The following is a 23,268-nucleotide window of genomic DNA, read 5'->3' on the forward strand; positions in this document are numbered from 1 at the left end:
CAAGATCAAGGTGATGTGTAACAAGAGGAGAATCCCTTGACTTATCTTTCATTTCTTAATTTCAATCAACAATGAACACTAATAAAACTTGATCAATCTTGAAATTACCCTATTCCACTCATCTTTAAAAAGTAGGAGAAACTCCAATATGATATTTACATGGACATAGGGGTCTATTGTATATCTGACAGTATGGATGGATAAAAGAGAGACAAGAAGCTACTCACAAAATCTCAGCACAAAACATATGTTGGATCCTTATGATTCAAACTTGAATCATTCAAACCTCTCTCTCTCTCTCTCTCTCTCTCTCTCTCTCTCTCTCTCTCTCTCTCTCTCTCTCTCTCTCTCTCTCTCTCTCTCTCTCTCTCTCTCTCTCTCTCTCTCTCTCTCTCTCTCTCTCTCTCTCTCTCTCTCTCTCTCTCTCTCTCTCCCCCCCCCCCTCCCTCTCTCTCTCTCTCTCTCTATATCTCTCTCTCTCTCCCTTTTCTCTCTCTCTCTCTCTCTCTCTCCTCTCTCTTTCTCTCTTTCTCCCCCCTCTCTCTCTCTCTCCTCCTCCTCTCTCTCTCTCTCTCTCTCTATCTCTCTCTCTTTCTCTCTATTCTCTCTCTCTCTCTCTCCCTCTCTCTCTCTCCTTGCTCTAGGTGATGGATTGCCAGCCTGCAAAAAATTTTGAAATCACATAAAAAACCCTTAAATAATTCTTTTTTTTTAATTCATAAATTTATAAAAATGTATTTCAACTCCAATTTCCAAATTTAATATTTAACAATTCTACATATTTATTATGAGTTTTAACATTATTTATTATAAATTTAAATTCATAAAATTATAATATAATGGATTAGTCAACATCTAATAAATTCTGTAAACTCAGAATAAATCATGAAAACCCCTTAAAATTCACCAAAATTCTTCTGGATCATAAAAATGTAATAATGTATATTATGACACAAGATTTTATTTCTCTAGGATTCTAATTTCAGAAAATTTTAAATATATAGTGAATTATTTAATTGATAATATTTTTTCTACCTTTACACTATGTCTGATTTATTAGATGGTGAGCAATGTATAATATTTTCCAATGATTAGCAGCCCTAAATATCACAAAATTTTTCATTATGACAACACAAATCATGATGCCATAATAGCCGATCATATGCTCATGTGTTTTTCATATTATTAATGAGCAGGGATAAATGGTTCATTGAAAATCACAGTAAATGAAATTTGAGAGGATGACACAGAGTGGTAGTAGAAAATTTGGCAATTAAAATCACCTTTAATACTGGGAAATTGTCAAAACATGAGTTGAAATTTTGTATTTTTTAGATGAGAATAAAATGTGCATTGATGTGGCAATCACAGAATGTATTACCACGTCATGCATCAAATGCCACATCAAATAGGTTTTTTATTACGTGTGGTAAATGTGTCAGTTAAATAAATGATCCATAAATCAGAGCTTGTCATGAGGGTAATCATCAGAAACTTTAAGGATGAAAAAGCCAAAAACAATGTGGCAGCAATATTGATGAGGAGAGAGAAATTACTAAAATCAACAGCCCATTTTCTCAAAACTGAAGCCTTAAAGTGTTATAATCCAGAAGGCCAATCAAGCTAAAATTTTGAGGGCATATTTTCCATTATATCTATATCTAAGTTAGACCCATCCCTTTCTTCAATGCAATCACATCCACAATATTTACACTTTCTAAACCCTTAATATCGCATTTTATCATTCGTAGACTTCACATACATATTATATATCAATTGATTTATACCTATACATATCTCTGTATCCTAGTTCTCATCCCATCATCATTCGATTACTCCATATTTATTACTTTCTTGTTCTTTCCCTTCATTATTATCATTATTCCATATTTCATATTACTACTTCATATTTTCTATAATAATAGCTATAAGTGTCTCATCTCAGTATTTCTCCTTCCTCCAAATATCTTGCCTTATAATTTTCAATTATCACCAACTTAACTGCCACTTGAAGAATACTAAATCCCTGATCATCATTTCCTACGGACACAATCCTTACTCATCACTAGTGTTCGCTCGTCCTGATACTGGTACTAGATTACAGTATCGGGACGGATGATGTATCGGATACCGGAAAAGGAAATTTATGGTATCAGTCTTTTCTTATATCTGGATATCGGATATCGGATATCAATATCGGATATCGGATGCTACAGTAATGATATCCGATATCGATATCCGTCTCGAAGTCATCATCCGCCACCATCTTAAAGGAAGGATGACGATGTCGGATATTGGATTTGGATATCCAACTTTAAATATTGTATACATATCAAACGTTTAAGCTCTATATATTAAACGAGGCAGTATACATGTTAAAAACTTGTGGCGTTGTTAACCTAGAGTATCTAAGATGATGATAAATATCGATTTTTCTGTTGATATCGGATATCGGTTCTGATATCCGGATATCAAAATCTGATATCCAGATATCAAAATCTGATATCCGGATATCAAAATCCAATATCCTGTATCCGATATCCGTCTCCTCTCTACCCAATCAATATCCGTCTCTGATATCCATTTTCACCTAATGGACGGATATCGTCTGATATCCGATATGAGACACCATCCCGTTCTTTTCAGGATATCGGATATCAAATGTCCGATACCAGATATCGGATGGATATCGGACGGGCAATCACTACTCATTACTAACTAGTCATATTTAAATGAGCAAGGGTTTGTAAATATTAGTAATGAAACTCAAATGCCATTGACACATAATTGGCAAACCTAATTTTGATGTGTGTGGGTGGGTGGATTGGGTGTGTTCTCTTAGTCTTCACCTTATTCATTTCATTACTCTTTGTATCCCTCAGCTAACACCTCTTTACCTTCTTTTTCTTCCACCTCTTATCTTCCTCTATTACCTTATCTTCCACCAATTTTTGTCACCTTTTAAGTTTACTTTCTTACACCCATTTATCCTCTACCTACTCATCTTTCTTCTCTTTTCCACCTTCATAAATAGTTGTTTATGTTTAAACCTGTCGAATAATTGAATTCATGTTTCTTTCATTTTACATAATTCTTGGAGGTGAAACATTTTTAACCTTTTATTGACAATTTTTTTCTTAAATAGCCATTTTATTGCTGAATAAATTTACCAAGAAAGATTTATTTATCAAGTCACATTCACTGCATATTATCAAACTGTATCACTAAACATTTTTTTATCATTACGTAATCTCAAATAATTCATAGTTCAACAAATATATATTCACATGTTATTATAAAGATTATATTTCATCTATATATAAATTAAACTATGATTTTTTTATTTTCCAAATCATATGAAATCAATATTTGAAACTCAAATGACACTGTTTCCAATTTCATTATTTCATGGAACTCAGAATTATAAAAGAACTATTTGCATTTTTTTCATTTAAAGATACAATGATATGACCTATTAATTAAAATATGATACTTGTTATTAATAATAAAATATTAATATTAATTTTATCTTTCTTTCTGTTGTGTGACATTTCTATGATCATGATCAATTTTTTTATTAAAATTATTCATACCTGTGGACAATTTTCTGAACTGGGCTCTATGTGATTTTCTAACTCATAATGTGTCTTCTTTAATGTAAAAGTCTTTTGAATACATATTCCTTTAATCACACATGTATATCATTTTTGCATATATTCTTCGAGTACTGAAGGAGGGAAAGCATTATTTGCATCCTACTGATGTTTGTTTCTCCCTTCACCTGAAAATTATGAGATATTACGGATGCATTCAACTTTTCTAGTATGGGAAATGTTTCAATATATTAGACACCCCAGATTTTCTATATCATTTTACTATTAATATAGCCTCACAGTTTTCAAAGTCTAAATTTGGTGTATACTTTATAGTAAATTCCCTCTTTTGTAAAATATGTTTCGTTTTACTTTACCTAAAGTATCTACATCCCAGTATAATTTTTCGATTGAGCCTCTCGGTCATCATTCACAGCCTTTCCCCATTAGATCTTATTAATTCTCATTCATGAACAAAAAAAATTTAAAATTTCTTATGGAATGGTGAAACATAATTATATGTTAATTAATCGAGAAAATGTTATAATTATTTGGATATATTAATCATTCACTCTTTCACAAGAGCTATCAAACATCTTTTAAGTCTCATTTTTTGTACTATATATTTCAGGAGTATATATTTATTCATTTATTTCCTATATTCTTTTACTATATATTTATTCTCTGGGACCTGTTTGAATTTAAGGACATTTAATGATGTTATGATTCATTTATTTTCTCTTCATGGTCTTGGGGGCTAAGGTCCGAGTTTCCAAATTCCATTTTTAATTTAAGATATTTGGTAAAATTATTAAAAATTTGTAGCACATAAAAAATATGAAATACAGCATCTTTAAAAAATAAATAATTTCCTACATCAATTATAAAACATATGTTTATGGAACTTTGAAAACTTTGGAAAATGCAAATCTTATGTTGTTCCTTATAACGGAAACACAACGGAGATCTTACGGTGGACCATTGTCTTTTGACAATGGCCTACAAGTCCCTAATCACAATCTTCCAAATAGTCTTAGCCTACACGCAGCAAAAAGTCCACAAAGGTGATTGTGTGGTCAAGATGGGATCTTATGCCCTTGGTATAAGAAAGATAGCTGATGGAATGGTCAACAGGTCTTCCAAGATCTAAGGCACAAATGATAAAAAAGAAGATGATGAGATATAATGCGCCGATGACTATACAGATGAGGAGATTCATTCAAGGAACCAATAATTAGTGGATTTGATGCATTGGATGGTGGTGATGATTGTGTGTTTTAGTTTTAGTTTTAAATATCCCCTGTGATTTTTATCATTCTGATGCATGAATCTGATCTTGGACCATCAAACATGGCAGAACCCAACAGTTACTTGTAGTGTAAAAAAGATTAATATTACATATGGTGATACACATTCATTCCAGTGATCATAGTTCACTCCAATAAAATTAAGATCCTAGTTTTATACAATATTTCCCATTTAAATTTTCATGTAAACTTAATTTGTCATTTATAATAACTTGATTATTATCATCCTTGATCCTAAAATTTTAAGTTTATTATCGAACTAATGATATCTTAGTTTATAAAAGTGAGTTCTATTAGACATCTCAAATTTTGGATTAAGAAGGGTAAACAACTAACACCAAGAACCACTAATGGATATCAGAAGAAATCATCTGCACTTGCTCCTCACAGGTCACAATGTAATAGCTATAAGGAAAATATATTTTATTAAGAGAGGGAGGATATTGAGCCCATTTTGTGTTTAGAAATTCATATACACCATACAAAGTTTTTATTGAAATTGTGTAAGTTATGAAGAGAATTTAAACAACTTCCGATTAATGCAAGCACAATAATCGATGTGGATGTCTTAGGTACTGAACTCCTTGAAGTAGAAAACCTTGCCTGTTATTGAGACATGAGATATCCCTTTCATGATTTTATCAATGCGCTTCCTTGAAGTAGACAAACCTCATGTTTGTCTCTTTATTCCCCATCATCAAAATTTATCACATCTTTTGGCTAACTAGACAATTTATAAAATTAAATTAGACAAATATTTTAGGATATATAATTCGTCCTATAAAAAATGTTTGATAGCTTAAATCGTTACATCTCTATTACTTTCCATAAGGATAAATAGCTAGTCTACATATTTTACTACTTTAACATGGTTTACATGAAAAAAATAATAACTGGAACTGGGAATTCAATGATCACTAGTTCCTGAATCAAGAACCCAATATTCCATGTTTCAATTATTTCAATCATTAAACACAGGGAATATGCATAAATTGAATGTATCAAAAGCGAAAAAAACTCATAATTTTATTTTGATCCAATAAAACTTGAGACATTCAGATGAGTCATAGCCTCCTGAATTCTTCCCAACTCTGCCGGGCTCATGCTTGTCTTTCATGATTTTAACTTTTTATGTGTATACTAGATCGTGCCCTCATTTGTACTTCGTAATCCTATGTATGGAAACTCTTGCCATATTTTTATGGTCCTTCCTATTAGTTTTCAGTAAATTTCAGTAAGCTTCAGTAAACTCGAGACAGATTCAGCCGAGTCATAGCCTCCTGAATTGTCCCCAACTCTGTTGGACTCATGTTCAGTCATGTATGTGTCTACTGGATCGTTCACTCATTTGTACTCTGTATTCCTGTGTATAGAAGCTCTTCCCATTTTTTTCTGGTCTTTCTATTAGTTTTCAGTAAATTTCTCTGCTATGCATCCTCCTTTCGAAGCACGCCATAGAGATTATTAAGGTTCTGGATTTCTTACCTTGACAGTTCATTTTTGTGGTCGAATTATTATAATGTGAGGTTTACGATCTTTAGTGGCACCAATAAATGCATAATATCTTATGAGCAGTTTAGGATTGTTTACCAAAACCTCTCGTTAGTTTTCTTCATGAATGGCAACCTTTTTTGGTATTAGCCTTCACTGATCTATTAAAATCTTTCCGCAAAGGCCTCAAACTCTGGGTTCGAAACAATAGGAGAAAAAAAGATTCTATCTACGGAATTAGTAGTCAGATATCTGTAAATATCTATTTCTTTCCGAACGGTCGCAAGCTCACTTACCAACTATAAAAGACAAGCTCGCAATCTTAGATTCGTCTTCCTTTTCTGAGCATTCGAGATGTGCAGATGGTTTTATGTTCATATCTCAACAGATCTGTGGTTTTAAGGATCATACACTCTAGTAGTCATCCATGAAGAACGGCTTTTGTAGTGATCTATTTGAAGTAATTAGGATCATTAATGGTTGGAGCCTCATTCATCCAAATTTGGATTCTAGCGTATCGAAATGCACGAATCCAAAACAATATGCGTAACCCCGTCCTATTGCATCTATCTCCCTCTTCTCTCATCGTTCTTCGTGTAAAGGCATTCTTGCCATGATTGTCAATTCCAAGCATCCCACATCATCTCTTCCATCTTGTTTTATCATCTCATTCATCTCTCTCTCCTCCCTCATCTTCGTCCGTTGTGGGCCTTTCTTCCCTACTCCACCGATGCCAAACATCCCCAGGGGATGCATTGCTTGTTTTATCATTGGATTAATCTCCCTATCCTCCCCGATCATCGTTTCTTGAAGAGTTTTCTTGTCGGATACAACGACTCAGTGAATCACCACGCGCGAATCCTGAACAACATACACGGTGGCGGAAGATCGAGGCGAGATCCGGGAGAGCCCGCGATGACATAAATGGCAGTCAGCGTGATGAGAGAAAGGTGGGAGACGTAACGACTGATTTGATATCTCCTTGATCACCTACCCCCGCCTTCTCGCCGTCTCCTCCCCTTTTTCATGGATTTCCGCCTGACTTTCGATTAAACTACGACCGTCATTTCCTTTCCAGTTTTTGATTCCCCAGTAAGCCGTTTATCCCGCACACGCAAAAAGACGCCTACCTTCCGCAAGCTCTCTCTCTCTAGAAAGCCGTGTGTGCATGGGATTACAGAGAGAAAGGGAGGAAGAAGTTGCGGAATGATGAAGTCTGGGAAAGTTCAGAAAGTGAAGATGGGGGAAGGAAGTGGGAGATTGAGAGGACGATTGATGTTAATGTAGAAGAATCTAACGTGCCAGTTTCGCCTCGGACTGTCCATAAATGGCCACCCACCTCATCTCTCTTGTAGCCTGATTTTCCCCGGCTTGTTTCATCCTTTCACGCAGTAACGTTCGCTCAGCAAAGAGGGATGAGACAGGAGATGGTCAGATCTCCATCCCTCTTTCTCTCTCTTCGAGTCTCTCTTCGAATTGAACCCTCTCTCTTCCTCTTTCTCTCTCTTTCTTTTCGAGTAATCGAGTCTCTCTCTTTCTTTTCGAGTAATCGAGTCTCTCTCTTTCTTTTCGAGTAATCGAGTCTCTCTCTATATTGAACTCTCTCTCGTCCTCTTTCTCTCTAACTGACTAACTCTCTCTTCCTCTTTTTCTCTCACTTCTTCTCTATCTCTAACTCTCTCTGTCTCTCACTTCTTCTCTCTCTTTTCTCTCTCTGTTTCTTAATTCATCTCTCTTTCTCTCACTTCTTCTCTCTCTTTTCTCTCTCTGTCTCTTAATTCATCTCTCTCTTTCTCTCACTTCTTCTCTCTCTTTTCTCTCGCTTCTTCTCTCTCTCTCTCTAACTGTCTCTTTCTCTTTATACTATCTCTCTAACTCGCTCTTTATCTCACTTCTTTCTCTCTCTTTCTCCAGCTTCTTCTCTCTCTCTCTGTCTCTTTCTCTCACTTCTCTCTCTAACTGTCTCTTTCTCTCACTTCGCTCTCTCTCTAACTGTCTCTTTCTCTCACTTCGCTCTCTCTCTAACTGTCTCTTTCTCTCACTTCTCTCTCTGGCTCTTTCTCTCACTTCTCTCTCTAACTGTGTCTTTCTCTCACTCTCTTTATACTCTCTTTCTCTTAATTCTCTCTCTAACTCTCTTTCTCTCACTTTTTCTCTCTTTCTCTCACTTCTTCTCTCTCGCTCACTGTCTCTTTCTCTTTATACTCTCTCTCTAACTCTCTCTTTCTCTCACTTCTGTCTCTCTCTCTCTCTCTTTCTCTAGCTTCTTCTCTCTCTCTGACTGTCTTTTCTCTCACTTCTCTCTCTAACTGTCTCTTTCTCTAGCTTCTTCTCTCTCTCTGACTGTCTCTTGCTCTCACTTCTCTCTCTAACTGTCTCTTTCTCTCACTTCTCTCTCTCTCTTACTGTCTCTCTCTCTCTCTCTTTATACTCTCTCTAACTCTCTTTTTCTCTCACTTCTCTCTCTAACTCTCCTTTCTCTCACTTCTCTCTCTAACCCTCTCTTTCTCTCACTTCTCTCTCTAACCCTCTCTTTCTCTCACTTCTCTCTCTAACCCTCTCTTTCTCTCTCTTCTCTCTCTAACCCTCTCTTTCTCTCTCTTCTCTCTCTAACCCTCTCTTTCTCTCTCTTCTCTCTCTAACCCTCTCTTTCTCTCTCTTCTCTCTCTAACCCTCTCTTTCTCTCTCTTCTCTCTCTAACCCTCTCTTTCTCTCTCTTCTCTCTCTAACCCTCTCTTTCTCTCTCTTCTCTCTCTAACCCTCTCTTTCTCTCTCTTCTCTCTCTTCTCTCTCTAACCCTCTCTTTCTCTCTCTTCTCTCTCTAACCCTCTCTTTCTCTCTCTTCTCTCTCTGACCCTCTCTTTCTCTCACTTCTCTCTCTCACCCTCTCTTTCTCTCTCTTCTCTCTCTAACCCTCTCTTTCTCTCTCTTCTCTCTCTCGCCCTCTCTTTCTCTCTCTTCTCTCTCTTCTCTCTCTAACCCTCTCTTTCTCTCTCTTCTCTCTCTAACCTCTCTTTCTCTCTCTTCTCTCTCTAACCCTCTCTTTCTCTCTCTTCTCTCTCTAACCCTCTCTTTCTCTCTCTTCTCTCTCTAACCCTCTCTTTCTAACTCTCTCGCTTCTCTTTTTCACTTCTACTCTGTCGCTAACTCTCACTTCTCTCTCTAACTCTCTCTCTCTCTCCCTTCTCTCTCTACCTCTCACTTCTCAAACTCTCTCTTTCTCTCACTTTTCTCTCTTAAACTCTCTCTCTCTCTCACTTCTCTCTCAAACTCTCTCTTTCTCTCACTTTTCTCTCTTAAACTCTCTCTCTCTCTCACTTCTCTCTCTAACTCTCACTTCTCTCTCGAACTCTCTCTTTCTCTCACTTTTCTCTCTTAAGCTCTCTCTAACTCTCAGTTCTCTCTCAAACTCTCTCTTTCTCTCACTTTTCTCTCTTAAACTCTCTCTTTCTAACTCTTTCTCTAACTTCTCTCTCAAAATCTCTCTTTCTCTCACTTCTCTCTCTAACTCTCAGTTCTCTCTCAAACTCTCTCTTTCTCTCACTTTTCTCTCTTAAACTCTCTCTTTCTCTCACTTCTCTCTCAAAATCTCTCTTTCTCTCACTTCTCTCTCTTAAACTCTCTCTCGCTTCTCTCTCTAACTCTTTCTCTCACTTCTATCCCTCTAACTCTCTCTCACTTCTCTCTCTATGTCCATCTATTATCTCTTAGACGGCCTCTCTGTCTAACTCTCTCTCTATCCATCTATATCTCTCTTGAAGTCCCTATATGAATCTATCTCTCTTAGAGTCTCTCTCTCTGTTTCTAACTCTCCATCTCTCTATCCCCTCTCTCTTTTTCTAATTCTCTCTTTTCTCTTTGCTCTCCATCCACTTAACTATCTCTCTCTCTTTCACTCTCTATCCAGCAATCTCTATTTTACTCTCTATTCATCAATCTCTCTTTCTCTCTCGTTTACTCTCCATCCATCAGTCTCTCTTTACCTCTCGTTTACTCTCTATCCATCAATCTCTCTTTCTCTCTCGTTTCCTCTCCATCCATCAATCTCTCTCACTCTCTCTACCCATTAATCTCACTCTTTTTCTCTCGATCCATTTATCTCTCTCTCTCTCTCTCTTTCTCTCTCGATCCATTTATCTCTCTCTAGATTCTCTCTCTGTACCGAACTCTCTCTAGTTCTCTCCCTATCCATCTTTCTTTCTTAGATTCTCTCTCTGTGTCTAACTCTATCTACTTGTCTATCTATAAATCTATCTCTCTGGCTTAGCGCCTGTCTCCGCATCTAACTCTCTCTCTCTTTCTCTCTCTCTCCCCCTCACCTTTCCAGGAGGGAGAAGGTGCAGAGGGTGCAAAAGACTGGCCTCTCTCTTTATCTCTCTCAAACCTTTCGAGGAGAGAGGAGTAGCAGAGGGTGCAAAAGACTGGCACTCTTCTCCGGGTTCTCTCTCCGCCCCTCCTTACGTGAAATCACATCTCATTCTCTCTCTGCTATCGCGGTGTGGACGTCCTTATTATCGTTATTTTATTATTTTCCCCGGACATGGGTTAGCGCGCAGTCTGGAGTCTCTGGACTGCAGAGATAAAGCAAGAGAGGCGCTGCGACGGTGGGGAAGGGAGCGAGCGAGCGAAGAAGAAAAACACGCGGACAGAGCGTCCAGGGATACGATTACAGGGAAAGAAACCCTAGAACGGTCGTTGGTCGACGCAACGAGGGACGGGGAGTTGGCATGGAAACCGATGGCACTCGCCTTAGAATCTGCTCCCTAAGAATTTACCTCGGAGCACCGAGGCGTGCCTGCATGCTACAGTCTGACGAATTCGCCGAGGTGACCCGTGTTCTGAAGCGGCCACAGGCTGGAAGGACCGCTTGGAATAACCTCTCCTGCCGCGCTTCCACTCTTCTATCGCGTCACCGCTCCGCCGCTAGAAGGGCGGCCGGGCGGCGGCGCCGCCCCACCCGAAGGGGTCGCCGGGGAAGGTGTAAGCCGGCGGGTTCATGCCGAGGTTGTAGAACGAGACGCCGCCGCCGCCGCCGCCTGCGGCGGCGGCGGCGGCGGCCTCTCCGCCAGTGACCCCCGACGACTGCGACGCGGCGGGCTGCTGCACCTGGCTCGGCGGCGGCTCCTCCTCGCCCTCGAGCGGGAGCCGCTCGTAGACCGCGTTGGCGAACGAGGCGGCCATAAGAATGACCGGCCCGGCCGCCATGAGCGGACCCACGACGCTGCCGCCGACGACCTGGCCCTGCCCGCCGGCGAGGAAGACTGTAATCCCGCTGGCCCCCGGCGGCGCCGGCGGCGGCAGCACCGTGCCGGTCAGCGACAGAATCTCGAACCTCCCTCTGAGCGTGGCCACCAGCGAGCCAGGCGGCCCCGCGCCGGGCTGCCGGATCGAGACGTTGGCCACGGTGCCGTTGCCGCTCAGCACGCAGACTCCCCGCCCGCGCCGCCGCGCGTACTCGCTGACGCACTCCACCACGTCGGCGCCGCTGGTCACCTCCAGTACGTGCGAGCGGAGCGAGTTCGGGCTGTCTCGCGTGACGATGATGGGCGGCTTGGGCTTGTTCTTCGAGCCGGGGGGCCGCCCGCGGGGCCGCCGGCTCGGCGTCACCGACGTCGTTGGGTTCTCCTCCGGCTCGGGCGTCCCCTCCTGCGTCTGCTTCACCTTCTTCTCCGGCGAGCCCCCCGGCGGCGATTCCTGCGGCGGCCCCGCCGGCAGCCGCAGCAGCTGGTGGAAGTAATGCGAGCCTCCGCCGCTGCCGCCGCTGCCCCCCCCGCCGCCCCCGCCGGGTTCCATGTCGCTCATTCCCCCCGCATCTACCCTTTCCCACCACTTGTTTGCCAGCTTCTCCTCCTTTTGTCGACCCCCCTCACCGGGCGAAAATGAAAAAAAAAAAGCGGGGACTTGGCCGGCTTCTCGCTGCTTTAGGGTTAGGGCAGAAGAACACCTCACAAGACTTCCTTGCGAAGCTCCATGCAGGAGCTCCTCTTGGCAGAGAAAACCCTAAAACGAACTCTCTCCACTCCCTCCTCCTCTCCTCTCTCTCTATCCCTCCTCTGTCTTTGATGAAGAGAAGAGGAGCTTCTACCCTCCCCCTCTCCCCTCTCTTGCACCGATAGCTCGGGATTCTTCTCCTTCTCTTCTGCAAGCGATCGATAAATGGAGACAGGTAGAGAAAGAAGAACAAGAGAAGAGAGAAAGAGAGGAGAAGAGCGTCTACAGAGAGGGTAGAAGAAGAGGATGGTTGGAGCTCGAAGAAGAGGAAGAAGAGAAGAGGAAGAGAGGCGTGCGGGGGGATATTAAAAGCGAGCAACTGCAGGGAGGAGCAAGACGGCGAAAAAATAATGGACACTGCGGTAAGGCTCTACGCACACCTTCAAAGCATCGCGCAATAAAAAAACGCCCACCAGCGTATAAAAAATTCATCTTTTTATTGTACACACATGCGCTTATTTTATTGTAAAAGGATTAAAATAATAGGCTTTATATAATTATTGAAGGGGTCCCCCCTCTTTCTGCCGTCCGTCGTCTTAAGCTCTGCATATTTTTTATATAATATGGTGTTGTCTGTCCGAGCCTATCTTCAAGGGCGGCTCGGCTCGGGAGCACGCGTTGACCGGCTCAACGGGCCGCCCGTCTGAACCGGCGTTTGAGTTATCCTGTGCGTTGACCGGAGATGGAAGACGACGAAGGTTGAGGGAGGAGTGGGCCTGCTTGGCCGGTCTGAGAGAGATCTAATGGGCTCCCGAGTCCCAGCCCATAACCCAACTGCTCACTACTGAGATCTCGCCAGTTGTCACCACGTATGCACATACGTGCTCTCTCTCTCTCTCTCTCTCTCTCTCTCTCTCTCTCTCTCTCTCTCTCTCTCTCTCTCTCTCTCTCTCTCTCTCTCTCTCTCTCTCTCTCTCTCTCTCTCTCTCTCTCTCTCTCTCTCTCTCTCTCTCTCTCTCTCTCTCTCTCCCTCTCTCTCTCTCTCTATCTCTCTCTATCTCTCTCTATCTCTCTCTATCTCTCTCTATCTCTCTCTCCCTCTCTCTCTATATATATCTCTATCTCTCTCTCTCCCTCTCTATCTATCTCTTTCTCTATCTCTCTCTCCCTCTCTCTCTATCTCTCTCTCTCCCTCTCTCTCCTCTCTCTCCCTCTCTCCCTCTCTCCCTCTCTGTGTCTCTTAATCTCTCTCTCTCTCTCCACACTTTTTTAGCTCTCTCTTCCTCTCTTCCTCTCTCTCTCTCTCTTTCTCCACTTTTCTCTCTCTCTCTTCCTCTCTCCCTCTCTCTCTCTCTCTCCCTCTCCCTCTCTATCTCCTCTCTCTCTTCTCTCCTCCCTCTCCCTCTCTCCTCTCTCTTCTCTCTCCTCTCTCCCCCTCTCCTCTCTCCTCTCTTCTCTCTCTTCTCTCTCCTCTCTCTCCCTCCTCTCTCCTCTCTTTTCTCTCTTCTCTCTCCTCTCTCTCTCTCTCTGTTCTTTCTCCCTCTCTCAATCTCTCTCTTCTCTCTCCCTATCTCAATCTCTCTCTCAATCTCTCTCTTCTCTCTCCCTATCTCAATCTCTCTCTCAATCTCTCTCTTCTCTCTCCCTATCTCAATCTCTCTCTCAATCTCTCTCTTCTCTCTCCCTATCTCAATCTCTCTCTTCTTTCTCCCTATCTCAATCTCTCTCTTCTCTCTCCCTATCTTAATCTCTTTCTTCTCTCTCCCTATCCCAATCTCTCTCTTCTCTCTCCCTATCTCAATCTATCTCTTCTTTCTCCCTATCTCGATCTCTCTCTCTTCTCTCTCCCTATCTCAATCTATCTCTTCTTTCTCCCCATCTCAATCTATCTCTTCTTTCTCCCTATCTCAATCTCTCTCTCTTCTCTCTCCCTATCTCAATCTCTCTCTCTTCTCTCTCCCTGTCTCAATCTATCTCTTCTTTCTCCCTATCTCAATCTATCTCTCTCTCAATCTCTCTCTTCTCTCTCCCTATCTCAATCTCTCTCTCTTCTCTCTCCCTATCTCAATCTCTCTCTCTTCTCTCTCCCTGTCTCAATCTATCTCTTCTTTCTCCCTATCTCAATCTATCTCTCTCTCAATCTCTCTCTTCTCTCTCCCTATCTCAATCTCTCTCTCTTCTCTCTCCCTATCTCAATCTCTCTCTCTTCTCTCTCCCTGTCTCAATCTATCTCTTCTTTCTCCCTATCTCAATCTATCTCTCTCTCAATCTCTCTCTTCTCTCTCCCTATCCCAATCTTTCTCTCTCCCTATCTCAATCTCTCTTCTCTCTCCTTATCTCAATCTATCTCTCTCTCTTCTCTCTCCCTATCCCAATCTTTCTCTCTCCCTATCTCAATCTCTCTTCTCTCTCCTTATCTCAATCTCTTTCTCTTTTCTCTTCTCGCTTCCTATCTGAATCTCTCTCTCCTCCCTTCTCTATCTCCCGCTCTTCTCTCTCCCTATTTCAATATATCTCTCCCTCTCTCTCTTTCTCTTCCCTCTTTTCTTCTTTCTCTCTCTCCCCCTCGCTCAATCTCTCTCCCTCCCTATTTCTCTCTCCCTCTCGTCCTCTCTCTCTCTCTCTCTCTCTCTCTCTCTCTCTCTCTCTCTCTCTCTCTCTCTCTCTCTCTCTCTCTCTCTCTCTCTCTCTCTCTCTCTCTTCTCTCTCAATCTATCTACAGTAAAGTACACTGCACGATCTGCATGGGAGAGAGAGGCCTTTGGATACGAGTGCACAGTAGCCAACTTCCCTTCCGAACCATATCTTCATCTTAAAACAGAACCGGGAGTATATAACTGGATTTTAGCGATTGAGTTACTGTAGATTAATGGCTCTTAGATTTTTATAATAAGACCGGTGTACCATTCTTTATCAAAGAATATCAAAATATAGAAAACAGAATACTGTTTCCTTTGCATGGATGCAGAGAGAGACAGAGAGAAAGAAAGAGATGGAGATATTAATAAATATATATTACAGTACACATTAAGCTAAGACCATCTGCATCGATTCAGGTTCTTCCCAATCATTTAGCCGGAAACTCCTACTTGGAGAGAAAAGAAATGATGGGATCTGACGATAGGACAACCAAGACGACTACATCTTCCCATTATTACAGATGAAAGGATCTTAGAAAATCATACAGCAGGACCCTTCTCTCTATCTCTCTCTCTATCCATCCATCTCTCTCTCTAAAACGAACATGCGTCAGGGCCTTGGGGGGGCCTTGGAGAGAAGAGATTAACCGTCTCAGGCCTTAAAGCGCGCACCGTTGCATCAAATCAGAAGCCCTGCGCCTGCAGAAAGAAGAACACGTTCTACGGTCGAGATTTCTCCCATCCACACATCCTTACAGCCTGTTCGGCTCTTAATCGCGGCCTAATACGACCCAGAGACGCCGTAAACGGTCGATTGCCGACAAATTATCAATTTTTTTATTTTATTAAAATGTCACTTACTGCGGGCCCCGTGGGCCTGCGCAGCTGGCAGAATGGGCCTCCGTATTGGGCCCATGATGGTGAAAATACGTAAGTAATGTAACTATGTGGGGCCCAGCGCCTGCGATCAAGGGCTGAGCCCGCACGTGCTGCGCGGCGACTAGAAACCGCCCACGTGGCACCCTTAGTCAACTCTTGAAATCCAGGGTTTTTATCTAATTTAAGATAAATCAGGGGAATTTTAGGAGTGAAAAGAAAAGTAGGGTCTGATCGTGAAATAGTGATTGGCTGTGGTTGGCATCCCACGGAACGGGAGCCGACCGGAAAAGGCGAAGAGTTTGCTGTCCGATCGACTCTTCACGAATTTGTCTGAGATTTCTGCGGTTTCGCCTGATTTTGTTGAATCTCGGTTGAATTTCTCGATCGCGAGGTCATGGCGGACTCGAATCTGGCCTTTCCGAAGCTCTCCGCGGAGGAAAACGAGCGCACGAAACTCTTTGTTGGTGGTCTGGCTTGGGAGACGAGGAGCGAGGCTCTTCGCCGATACTTTGATCCGTTTGGGGAGATCGTGGAGGCGGTCGTGATCACTCACAAGAACACCGGGAAATCGAAAGGCTATGGATTTGTCAGTTTTCTGTCTCTTGGTCTCTTTCTTTTCCGCAGTATGAACTCTTTTGTTTCGGAATTTGTGTCGAAAGTTGATGTGAGATTCTTTGCGCTGCTGCGGTTTGTAATGGAGGGCTCTAGGTGACGTTCCGTGATCCTGAGTCTGCGATGAAAGCGTGCGCTGATCCGAACCCCGTGATTGATGGCAGACGAGCAAACTGTAATTTAGCTTCATCGGGCAGGCGTCAGACCTTTCCATCTTTTGGTAGGCCATCCCTTGATTTCCTTTGAAATCGAAGATTTCCTGCGTTAATTACTCCTTGACAAAAGTAATTAACGCAAAGCGAGTATGCAAAGCTTGTCGTTTTATTTTGATTTTTTCCTCTGATTCTTCTTGTTCTGTCTCAGCGCGAGTAAGGGCGGCTGGTGCCCATTTCGGATTGCCTTTCCCTCCTGAAGCATTTCCTGGGAACTCTGGGTATCCGCAGCAAGTTGCCTACGGTTTCCAACCTGGATTTCCTTATGATCCATATGGGTAATGTTGATCTGCTCTTAGCAGAAAGAATCACATCTCCTAAATTTTCCATCTGAAATTATTATGAAAATTAATTGTGAGAAGTGCTACCAAAATTTATATTTTTTCGAGATAAAAACATGGAATGGGAGTAACAAATTTCCTCCATGCGTGCAGCTACCAAGTATATGGACCGGAGGTTATGTTTTATCAGGTTCTTTACCACCATATTCATGAGAGATCTCATTGACACATACCATAGTATATTCATCTAACATGATGTATCTATCCGTTGACCAAGTTTTCCTATCTCAGAACATGTACAGCTTGCCTGTTGGGCAGCAGTTCTTCCAAGGTGGTCGGGGGATGTTGAATCAGACCCTTAACTCTCAGGAACAATGGGTTAATAATGGGGTTGATCATCAACCAGTAATTCAGGGATATGGAATCCCCAGCCACCATTGGCCTAGTCTCAGACTCTCAAACATAAATGCCTCAACTATGCCAGTATATTCCCCCAGTAAGTCATCGTAATTAAGAAATTACTCGTGCAACCGGGGTCTAAATCTTCATCAAAATCTTATGTAATTAACGTTAAATTTACTAATCTGAATTCTTTTGAACTCTTTTCAGGCAACGTTCCTGTTCTTCTGCCGCCCTTCATGCCCCCGCCTCAATCTCCACGTTTCCCCCAAGGAGCCGACTCGGATCTTCCCAAGCAGGTTAAATGATTTCCGGTTTCTTGTTAGTATCCCATTTTAATCACTTTCTACGATTCGGCATTTAACTAATTCATTGGTATCCAGGAAGGTTAAGCCGAAGCAGTACACTTGCACTGCTTACTCTGATCCTTGTCAAAATAAGTTAAGTTTAATGGGCTCTCTCATAGTATTCAGCCGAGTTCATTGATTTGATACAGCGTTTCTTTTCATTTCAGGTCTCCATCGCCGCTGTAAATAAGCAGCTCTAGAAGGCCCTGGAACCGTGCCGCAGTTTGTACATGAAATTTACTTTGCAGAATTATCAGATCACTGCCTATACCTTCATCTGTAAATTCTCAACCTGGGTCAAATGCTGTGCATAATGCTTAAATACTCAACACCATATGGATGTCATTTATCTCGCATTATTCCAAATCTCCAAATCCGGATAAAGCCCTCCTTGCCACCACTAAGTGGGGAGAGTTGAACTTACGCGAGGCATAAGGTTAAGGGTACAAATAATTTATATTTTACCCTAATCCAGGCCAGGAAAAAGAGACTTACATGGGTTGATGACCGCTGAATGATGGGGACGTCATCACAGACAGCACATCCGTCACAGAGGCCATGGAGCTGAGAGCCGCTTTCAGCACGTCCTGGGAGCAGCCGGGCTTCACAAAGCTTCTCACCTGGGGACGGGGACCGCAAAAAAATTTCAGAAAAATGTATTAAATTTAATGGGCATCTGATTATATACTAGATATTAAGCATCCAACCTTGTCCAAGTACTCTTGAAGCTCCTTGATCCTGCCCATGTAGTCTTGATCTTCGACGCAAAGCGTTATGGTCTTGGAATCGGCGCTGGGCCCGCTGAATTGGAGTGGACCCGGGTTTCTGTAGATATCATCCGACAAGAATTTTGCGGCGTTTTGATTCAGCAATCTGCAAAGTCAGAAAATACAACGACCAAGGTTGAGTCAGCTCTAATCTTGTCTGTAAATTTCTGTGATGCGGTTCCGGAGACTTACTCGTATGCCTTGCCGTTCAGGTCAACCTTGACAGGATTAATGGCGGGTTTCCCGATTGAACTCGCCCCGGAGCCTCTGGACCAGCGTTTCACAGACATCATGGCCTGTACTTTGAAAAAGTCAAAGTCAATCCAGGAAAGTCAACTACCAGGGAGAGAAATAGGAAAGGGAAGTTCAGTTTCTCCGTAAACCCATGAACAAACACGAACACGAACATGTATTTTGGACACTAACATAAACGATGAACCAACCCCAAGGCAATGTTAGTTTATCAGAAAGACCTTTGTTTCTCCGCAAACAATGAACTACCAGTCCCTAATTCAATGAAAGCAAGGGACCGTACCGTCAGCGGAGCGGCGCCGCATCGCCACTTGCTCGCATGGTTCTTCAAGTTGGTGACAGTCGCCATGTAGCCGTTCAACCCAGCAGCCAGGATATGGTAGCAGACTTGACCGAGAGTCTAAAAGGCAACCAACCATGACAGAGTTCTGCGTCAGCAAGGTGATTTCTTCTTTAATAAAATAAATCCTAAAAAATTTAGATCGTACAAAGGCATAGTCGCAATCAAAATTTGACGGCAGGGATCCTCGAGCTTGGTACCCAAAGAAGTGGCAGATGGCGTTGAATTTCTTTCCCTTGTAGGTTCCCTCTTTCTGAATTTTCACCAGTTATTATTGAATTACTCGTTACTCGGCATCAAGGGCAATGATTATGCTTTAAGTATAAATTACCGTCCGTTTGATGATTTCCGTCTCCACCAGCTGGGCCAGAAGCTTTTCCATCTCAATCTGCATAGAGAATTACAAATAACCACATCAGACTATAGAACCACAGCAAAGATGCCTCCCACTAATTGCTTTACCTGAGATAGCTGCGCAGAGTCATCTGATTCAGGGAGAAGAAGAAGCTGCATGGAAATAACGGTCAATATTCTACGAAACAGGCATAAGTATACAGTGGACTATCATAGTGAGTCGGTACCTGTTTCTTGAAGAAAGGAGGAAGAAATTCGAAGAGAGCAGACGCCCAAGGTGAAAGTTTAGCGGGAATCTTCTCAGTAGAGACGCCTTGCTTGTACAGAGCATTGATTTCCTTCAATGGAAACCAGAAATGAATCAAACATATGAGCAGAGAAGCGAAATTTACTGCCATAGTGACCAGAAAGTACCTGCAGGAGGGCATAGAGTTCTGGGATGCTTTCAACAAGCCCTTCCGGAATGAGAATGACCCCGTGATATTTGTCTGTAACACAAAAGCCAAATGGTCATCGAAGGTAGTAGAGAGAGATAATGTCCGAAGACCCTTTTCTTTTCACCTTGTTCGGCTCTTGTCTGCACCGCATCGCAGATTTGCTTAGTAATGTCGAAGATAGTGAGCTTGGATCCGGCGACGTCCTCCCCAAGAATCACCTACGAAAATCCCAAGGCATATTGCTTTCATGCGACTGTAGGGTAGAGCATAACTTTTTGAAAAATAAAAAGAAATAGTTTGGCGCTTTTTCAACGTGAAGAACGAAGGGAGAGAAAAATCAATTATGAAGGGTGATTAATGGAAACCATGTTTGGGTGAGACTGGAGAGCGCATTCCAGTGCCACGTGAGATGCCTTTCTACCCATCAGCCGAATAAAATAATAATACTGCAATGCCATAATGATAAAAGGGTCAATAGAGGCACAAATACAAGACATTGCATGGTCATTCAAAAATTCCTACAAATTAGCAAAAATATGATCACCTTTTCTGCCGAGAGGGCATCGGTACACATGTTGCTAATAAGCTGCGAATTGACCTAGAGGCAAAAGAAGCATCTTAGTATGTTCAACTAAGTGAGATTATTGAAGTCAATGCACAAATTGGAAGCTAGGAAGGAAATTCAATTAGACCAAATAAACCAGTTAAAGTACTGTCGTCTGTTGTAAATGTACCTTGCATATCGTATCGAACCCAACACTCGTCTCCACGAATTGATTCTTTAAGTCTCCGTTCAACGTGACAGGAACACCAACAACCTGTCAAAGGAAATAGGCAAACATATTTTATTCTGAGAACCTAAATAGTAGGGAAAAAATAAGAAAAAACTAAGGAACTCTATAAACTTATAAACTGAAATAGGATAATGTATATACAAGACCAAAACGGCAAAAGAAGAATGAGGATTGGAACAAACCTTTGTTACGCATCCAGCCTCGGCAAAGATCTCCGAAAGCTGAGCTGCATCCGTGTTGGATGTCGACCCTTCACAAAAGAAAATTCAAATTAAAGATCATCAAATAATTAAAAAAAGTTAGTGAGCATGGAGATACCTCCGATGATAACAAGCCCATTAAGCTGCAGGGTCTGACAAGCAATTAAAGCAGCATTCACCTGCTCACTCGTCCTTATCTGATCTTTTGTCCGGCCCAGCATATCAAAGCCGCCTTTAAAATTCAAACGAGAATACTATGAGGGAAAAAATGAAATCCTTCATGAGGACCACGCTTATCATGTTGCAGAATGAACCTTGGTTTTTGTAAGTAGAAAGAACGTCATCGGTGATCTCCAGAGTTTTTTGGGCAAATAGACCGTCAGTTCCACCTTGTAAAATGGAAAAGAGAGAGAAAAGTGGCACTATTAAATTTCATACACCAATTGAACGAGCAAGGTTATCGATAAACGCATGAGACGAGAAAAGTGAAACAGATGGACGAAAAAATAAAGCAGAAGTTAAGGAACCAAAACGTTTTCCAAAGGGAGAAAAAAAAGAACATCAAGCAGAAATAGAAAGTATTGGTCAGATCCAGGACGTGTTACCACACCCGATTCTTTACAAGAAAATCAACACCGTTTAATGATCATGAAAACTCACCAACAAATCCAAGAAGTACGCTTTTACTGTTGTGAGCTTTTATAGCTTCGTACAAACCCCAGACGACATTATGTCCTCCAGGTGACTGTCTCCCACAAAATACCACTCCCACTCTGTAAACAGAAACTCAAAGACATAAGTATATTATATTAAAAAAGGAAGGGATAAATAGTATCAAAGAGCAAACACAAATTAACGTAATCGTTCAGCCCAGGACTTCGAACGAGGAATTTGCTTTCCACTTGACATCAAGTTACTTGTCTTATTGAAAGATGAAAAGGTATGGCAAATGCATGTAGGCATCTAAAACAGTGAAAAAACATCGAAAAAGGTGTGAATGCGAAGCTTTCAGAATCCACGAGTCCCGAGTATTTAAAAAACCTGATGATCGGGGCATCAGGGCCTTTAGCTGAGGTCGCCAGAAAATGAGCTAAAGGTTGCCCATAAGTGTGAGGAAATAATCGTCGTATGACATGGTCGCTGGACGGATCGGAAGTAGTTGTACGATCGCCGAATTCCACTCCGACAGATGAACCCTACTCAATAAATAGAAACAATGAATAAGAGAAAAACTAATAGAAATACAAAAACAGTACTGCGAGCCTAAAGACGGAGCGCAAAAATGAGTGAAGGGCACAATCAAAGAAGCAAATCACAAGACACAAGTAAAAAAGAATCCCGCAGAGTTATTAACTCCTCTTTTTTCCGTGAAGCGGGGCAATCTTCTATACGTTAGAGGAGACTGATTAATGAGTTGCCAGGCAATGCAGATGGAACTCGTACAATGAACTGTCGAATCACCTTCTACTTTCGATACTGAACATTCCAATGAAACCTCCAATGTTTTTGAGCGTCTTAGAGATGAATACATCAGCAGAAAACTTAAGAATACGACATCTGGTTCATGTTTTCAAACATTTCCGCCAACCCCAGGAAAAATATTAAGTTAATGTACATTCTTCCCGATGCAGAGACCCAGAGCGTACGTCTATCAAACAGAAGTTCCTCAAAGGAGAGAGGAAACAAAACACTCATTGCCAACCCGGAAAAAAAGGATACCACAACATAACCACGCATCCGAGGGATCCTATGGGCCTTCAGCACAATAACCAGTAAGCAACAATGAAACACCAAAGATCCATGTATGTATACCACAAAAAGTAGGAAATACATTAACTTGCGTCCGGACATCTGAGACAATCAGATTTCATTCAGTACATACGTCTCGACTAAAAGACGAACAGCCCAACTAACCCGACGCAGGATAAGGACTGCATGTGCATCACAGAAAGAACAAAGGCCGATTTCCGGTAAAACTCAAGAGAAGGAATCAATGCGAAGGCAGAAAAAGACAGTTTGCCGAATCGAAGAATGATAAACAAGCGATAACAACCTGAAGACACGACGGCAAATTCGGGATGTACTCCGCCCTCAGCTTCTGCAGATCTGAAAGCTCTCTTGGAACTCCATAGTCAGAATCCATACTCCGACAATCCACCGCCCTCTCTTTACCACCCTTTCCTCTTCCTTCAACCTCGAAATATCCGATCTCACTCCCCCTCAGACGCTTCTTATACTGTTACTTGCCCTGCTTCCCAACGCCGCTGGTTTTCCCCCAATCTCCCTCTTTGGCCACTCTAACCCCACTTATTACGAGACTGCCACACGACTATCTTCCTCATTGCACATTCGCCGTGTCTCCGCCAATCAGCGCTCGCCGCGACCGAGTTGACTCGGACTGACCCCACCAACCGCGGTTATCTTCACGCGCGG

The 23,268-nt window shown here is 42.1% G+C and overlaps 3 protein-coding genes across 3 annotated transcripts; 1 reads left to right on the forward strand and 2 right to left on the reverse strand.

The window, feature by feature from the left end:
• Positions 1 to 11,020: 11,020 nt before the first annotated feature.
• AGF1 (AT-hook protein of GA feedback 1) lies at positions 11,021 to 12,712 on the reverse strand. The gene has a single exon (XM_078587170.1). It carries the CDS (start codon positions 12,191 to 12,193, stop codon positions 11,315 to 11,317), a length of 879 nt encoding a protein of 292 aa, XP_078443296.1. The 5' UTR covers positions 12,194 to 12,712; the 3' UTR covers positions 11,021 to 11,314.
• A 3,373-nt stretch (positions 12,713 to 16,085) lies between these two features.
• LOC144712881 (uncharacterized) lies at positions 16,086 to 18,045 on the forward strand. The gene is made up of 8 exons (XM_078587249.1): positions 16,086 to 16,426; positions 16,549 to 16,672; positions 16,816 to 16,942; positions 17,099 to 17,135; positions 17,237 to 17,441; positions 17,555 to 17,643; positions 17,728 to 17,783; positions 17,857 to 18,045. Exons 1-7 carry the CDS (start codon positions 16,235 to 16,237, stop codon positions 17,734 to 17,736), a joined length of 783 nt encoding a protein of 260 aa, XP_078443375.1. The 5' UTR covers positions 16,086 to 16,234; the 3' UTR covers positions 17,737 to 17,783; positions 17,857 to 18,045.
• LOC144712879 (pyrophosphate--fructose 6-phosphate 1-phosphotransferase subunit alpha-like) lies at positions 18,006 to 23,048 on the reverse strand. The gene is made up of 19 exons (XM_078587247.1): positions 22,889 to 23,048; positions 21,877 to 22,031; positions 21,496 to 21,608; positions 21,150 to 21,224; positions 20,954 to 21,067; positions 20,818 to 20,885; positions 20,576 to 20,659; positions 20,386 to 20,439; positions 20,207 to 20,287; positions 19,966 to 20,059; positions 19,819 to 19,892; positions 19,632 to 19,742; positions 19,513 to 19,557; positions 19,382 to 19,438; positions 19,199 to 19,303; positions 18,994 to 19,110; positions 18,651 to 18,754; positions 18,399 to 18,564; positions 18,006 to 18,311 (listed from the first exon to the last, which is right to left on the reverse strand). Exons 1-19 carry the CDS (start codon positions 22,976 to 22,978, stop codon positions 18,183 to 18,185), a joined length of 1,836 nt encoding a protein of 611 aa, XP_078443373.1. The 5' UTR covers positions 22,979 to 23,048; the 3' UTR covers positions 18,006 to 18,182.
• Between the last annotated feature and the right edge of the window lie 220 nt (positions 23,049 to 23,268).

This window comes from Wolffia australiana, chromosome 15 (assembly GCF_029677425.1).
Source record: "Wolffia australiana isolate 7733 chromosome 15, ASM2967742v1".
NCBI classification, from domain to species: domain Eukaryota; kingdom Viridiplantae; phylum Streptophyta; class Magnoliopsida; order Alismatales; family Araceae; genus Wolffia; species Wolffia australiana.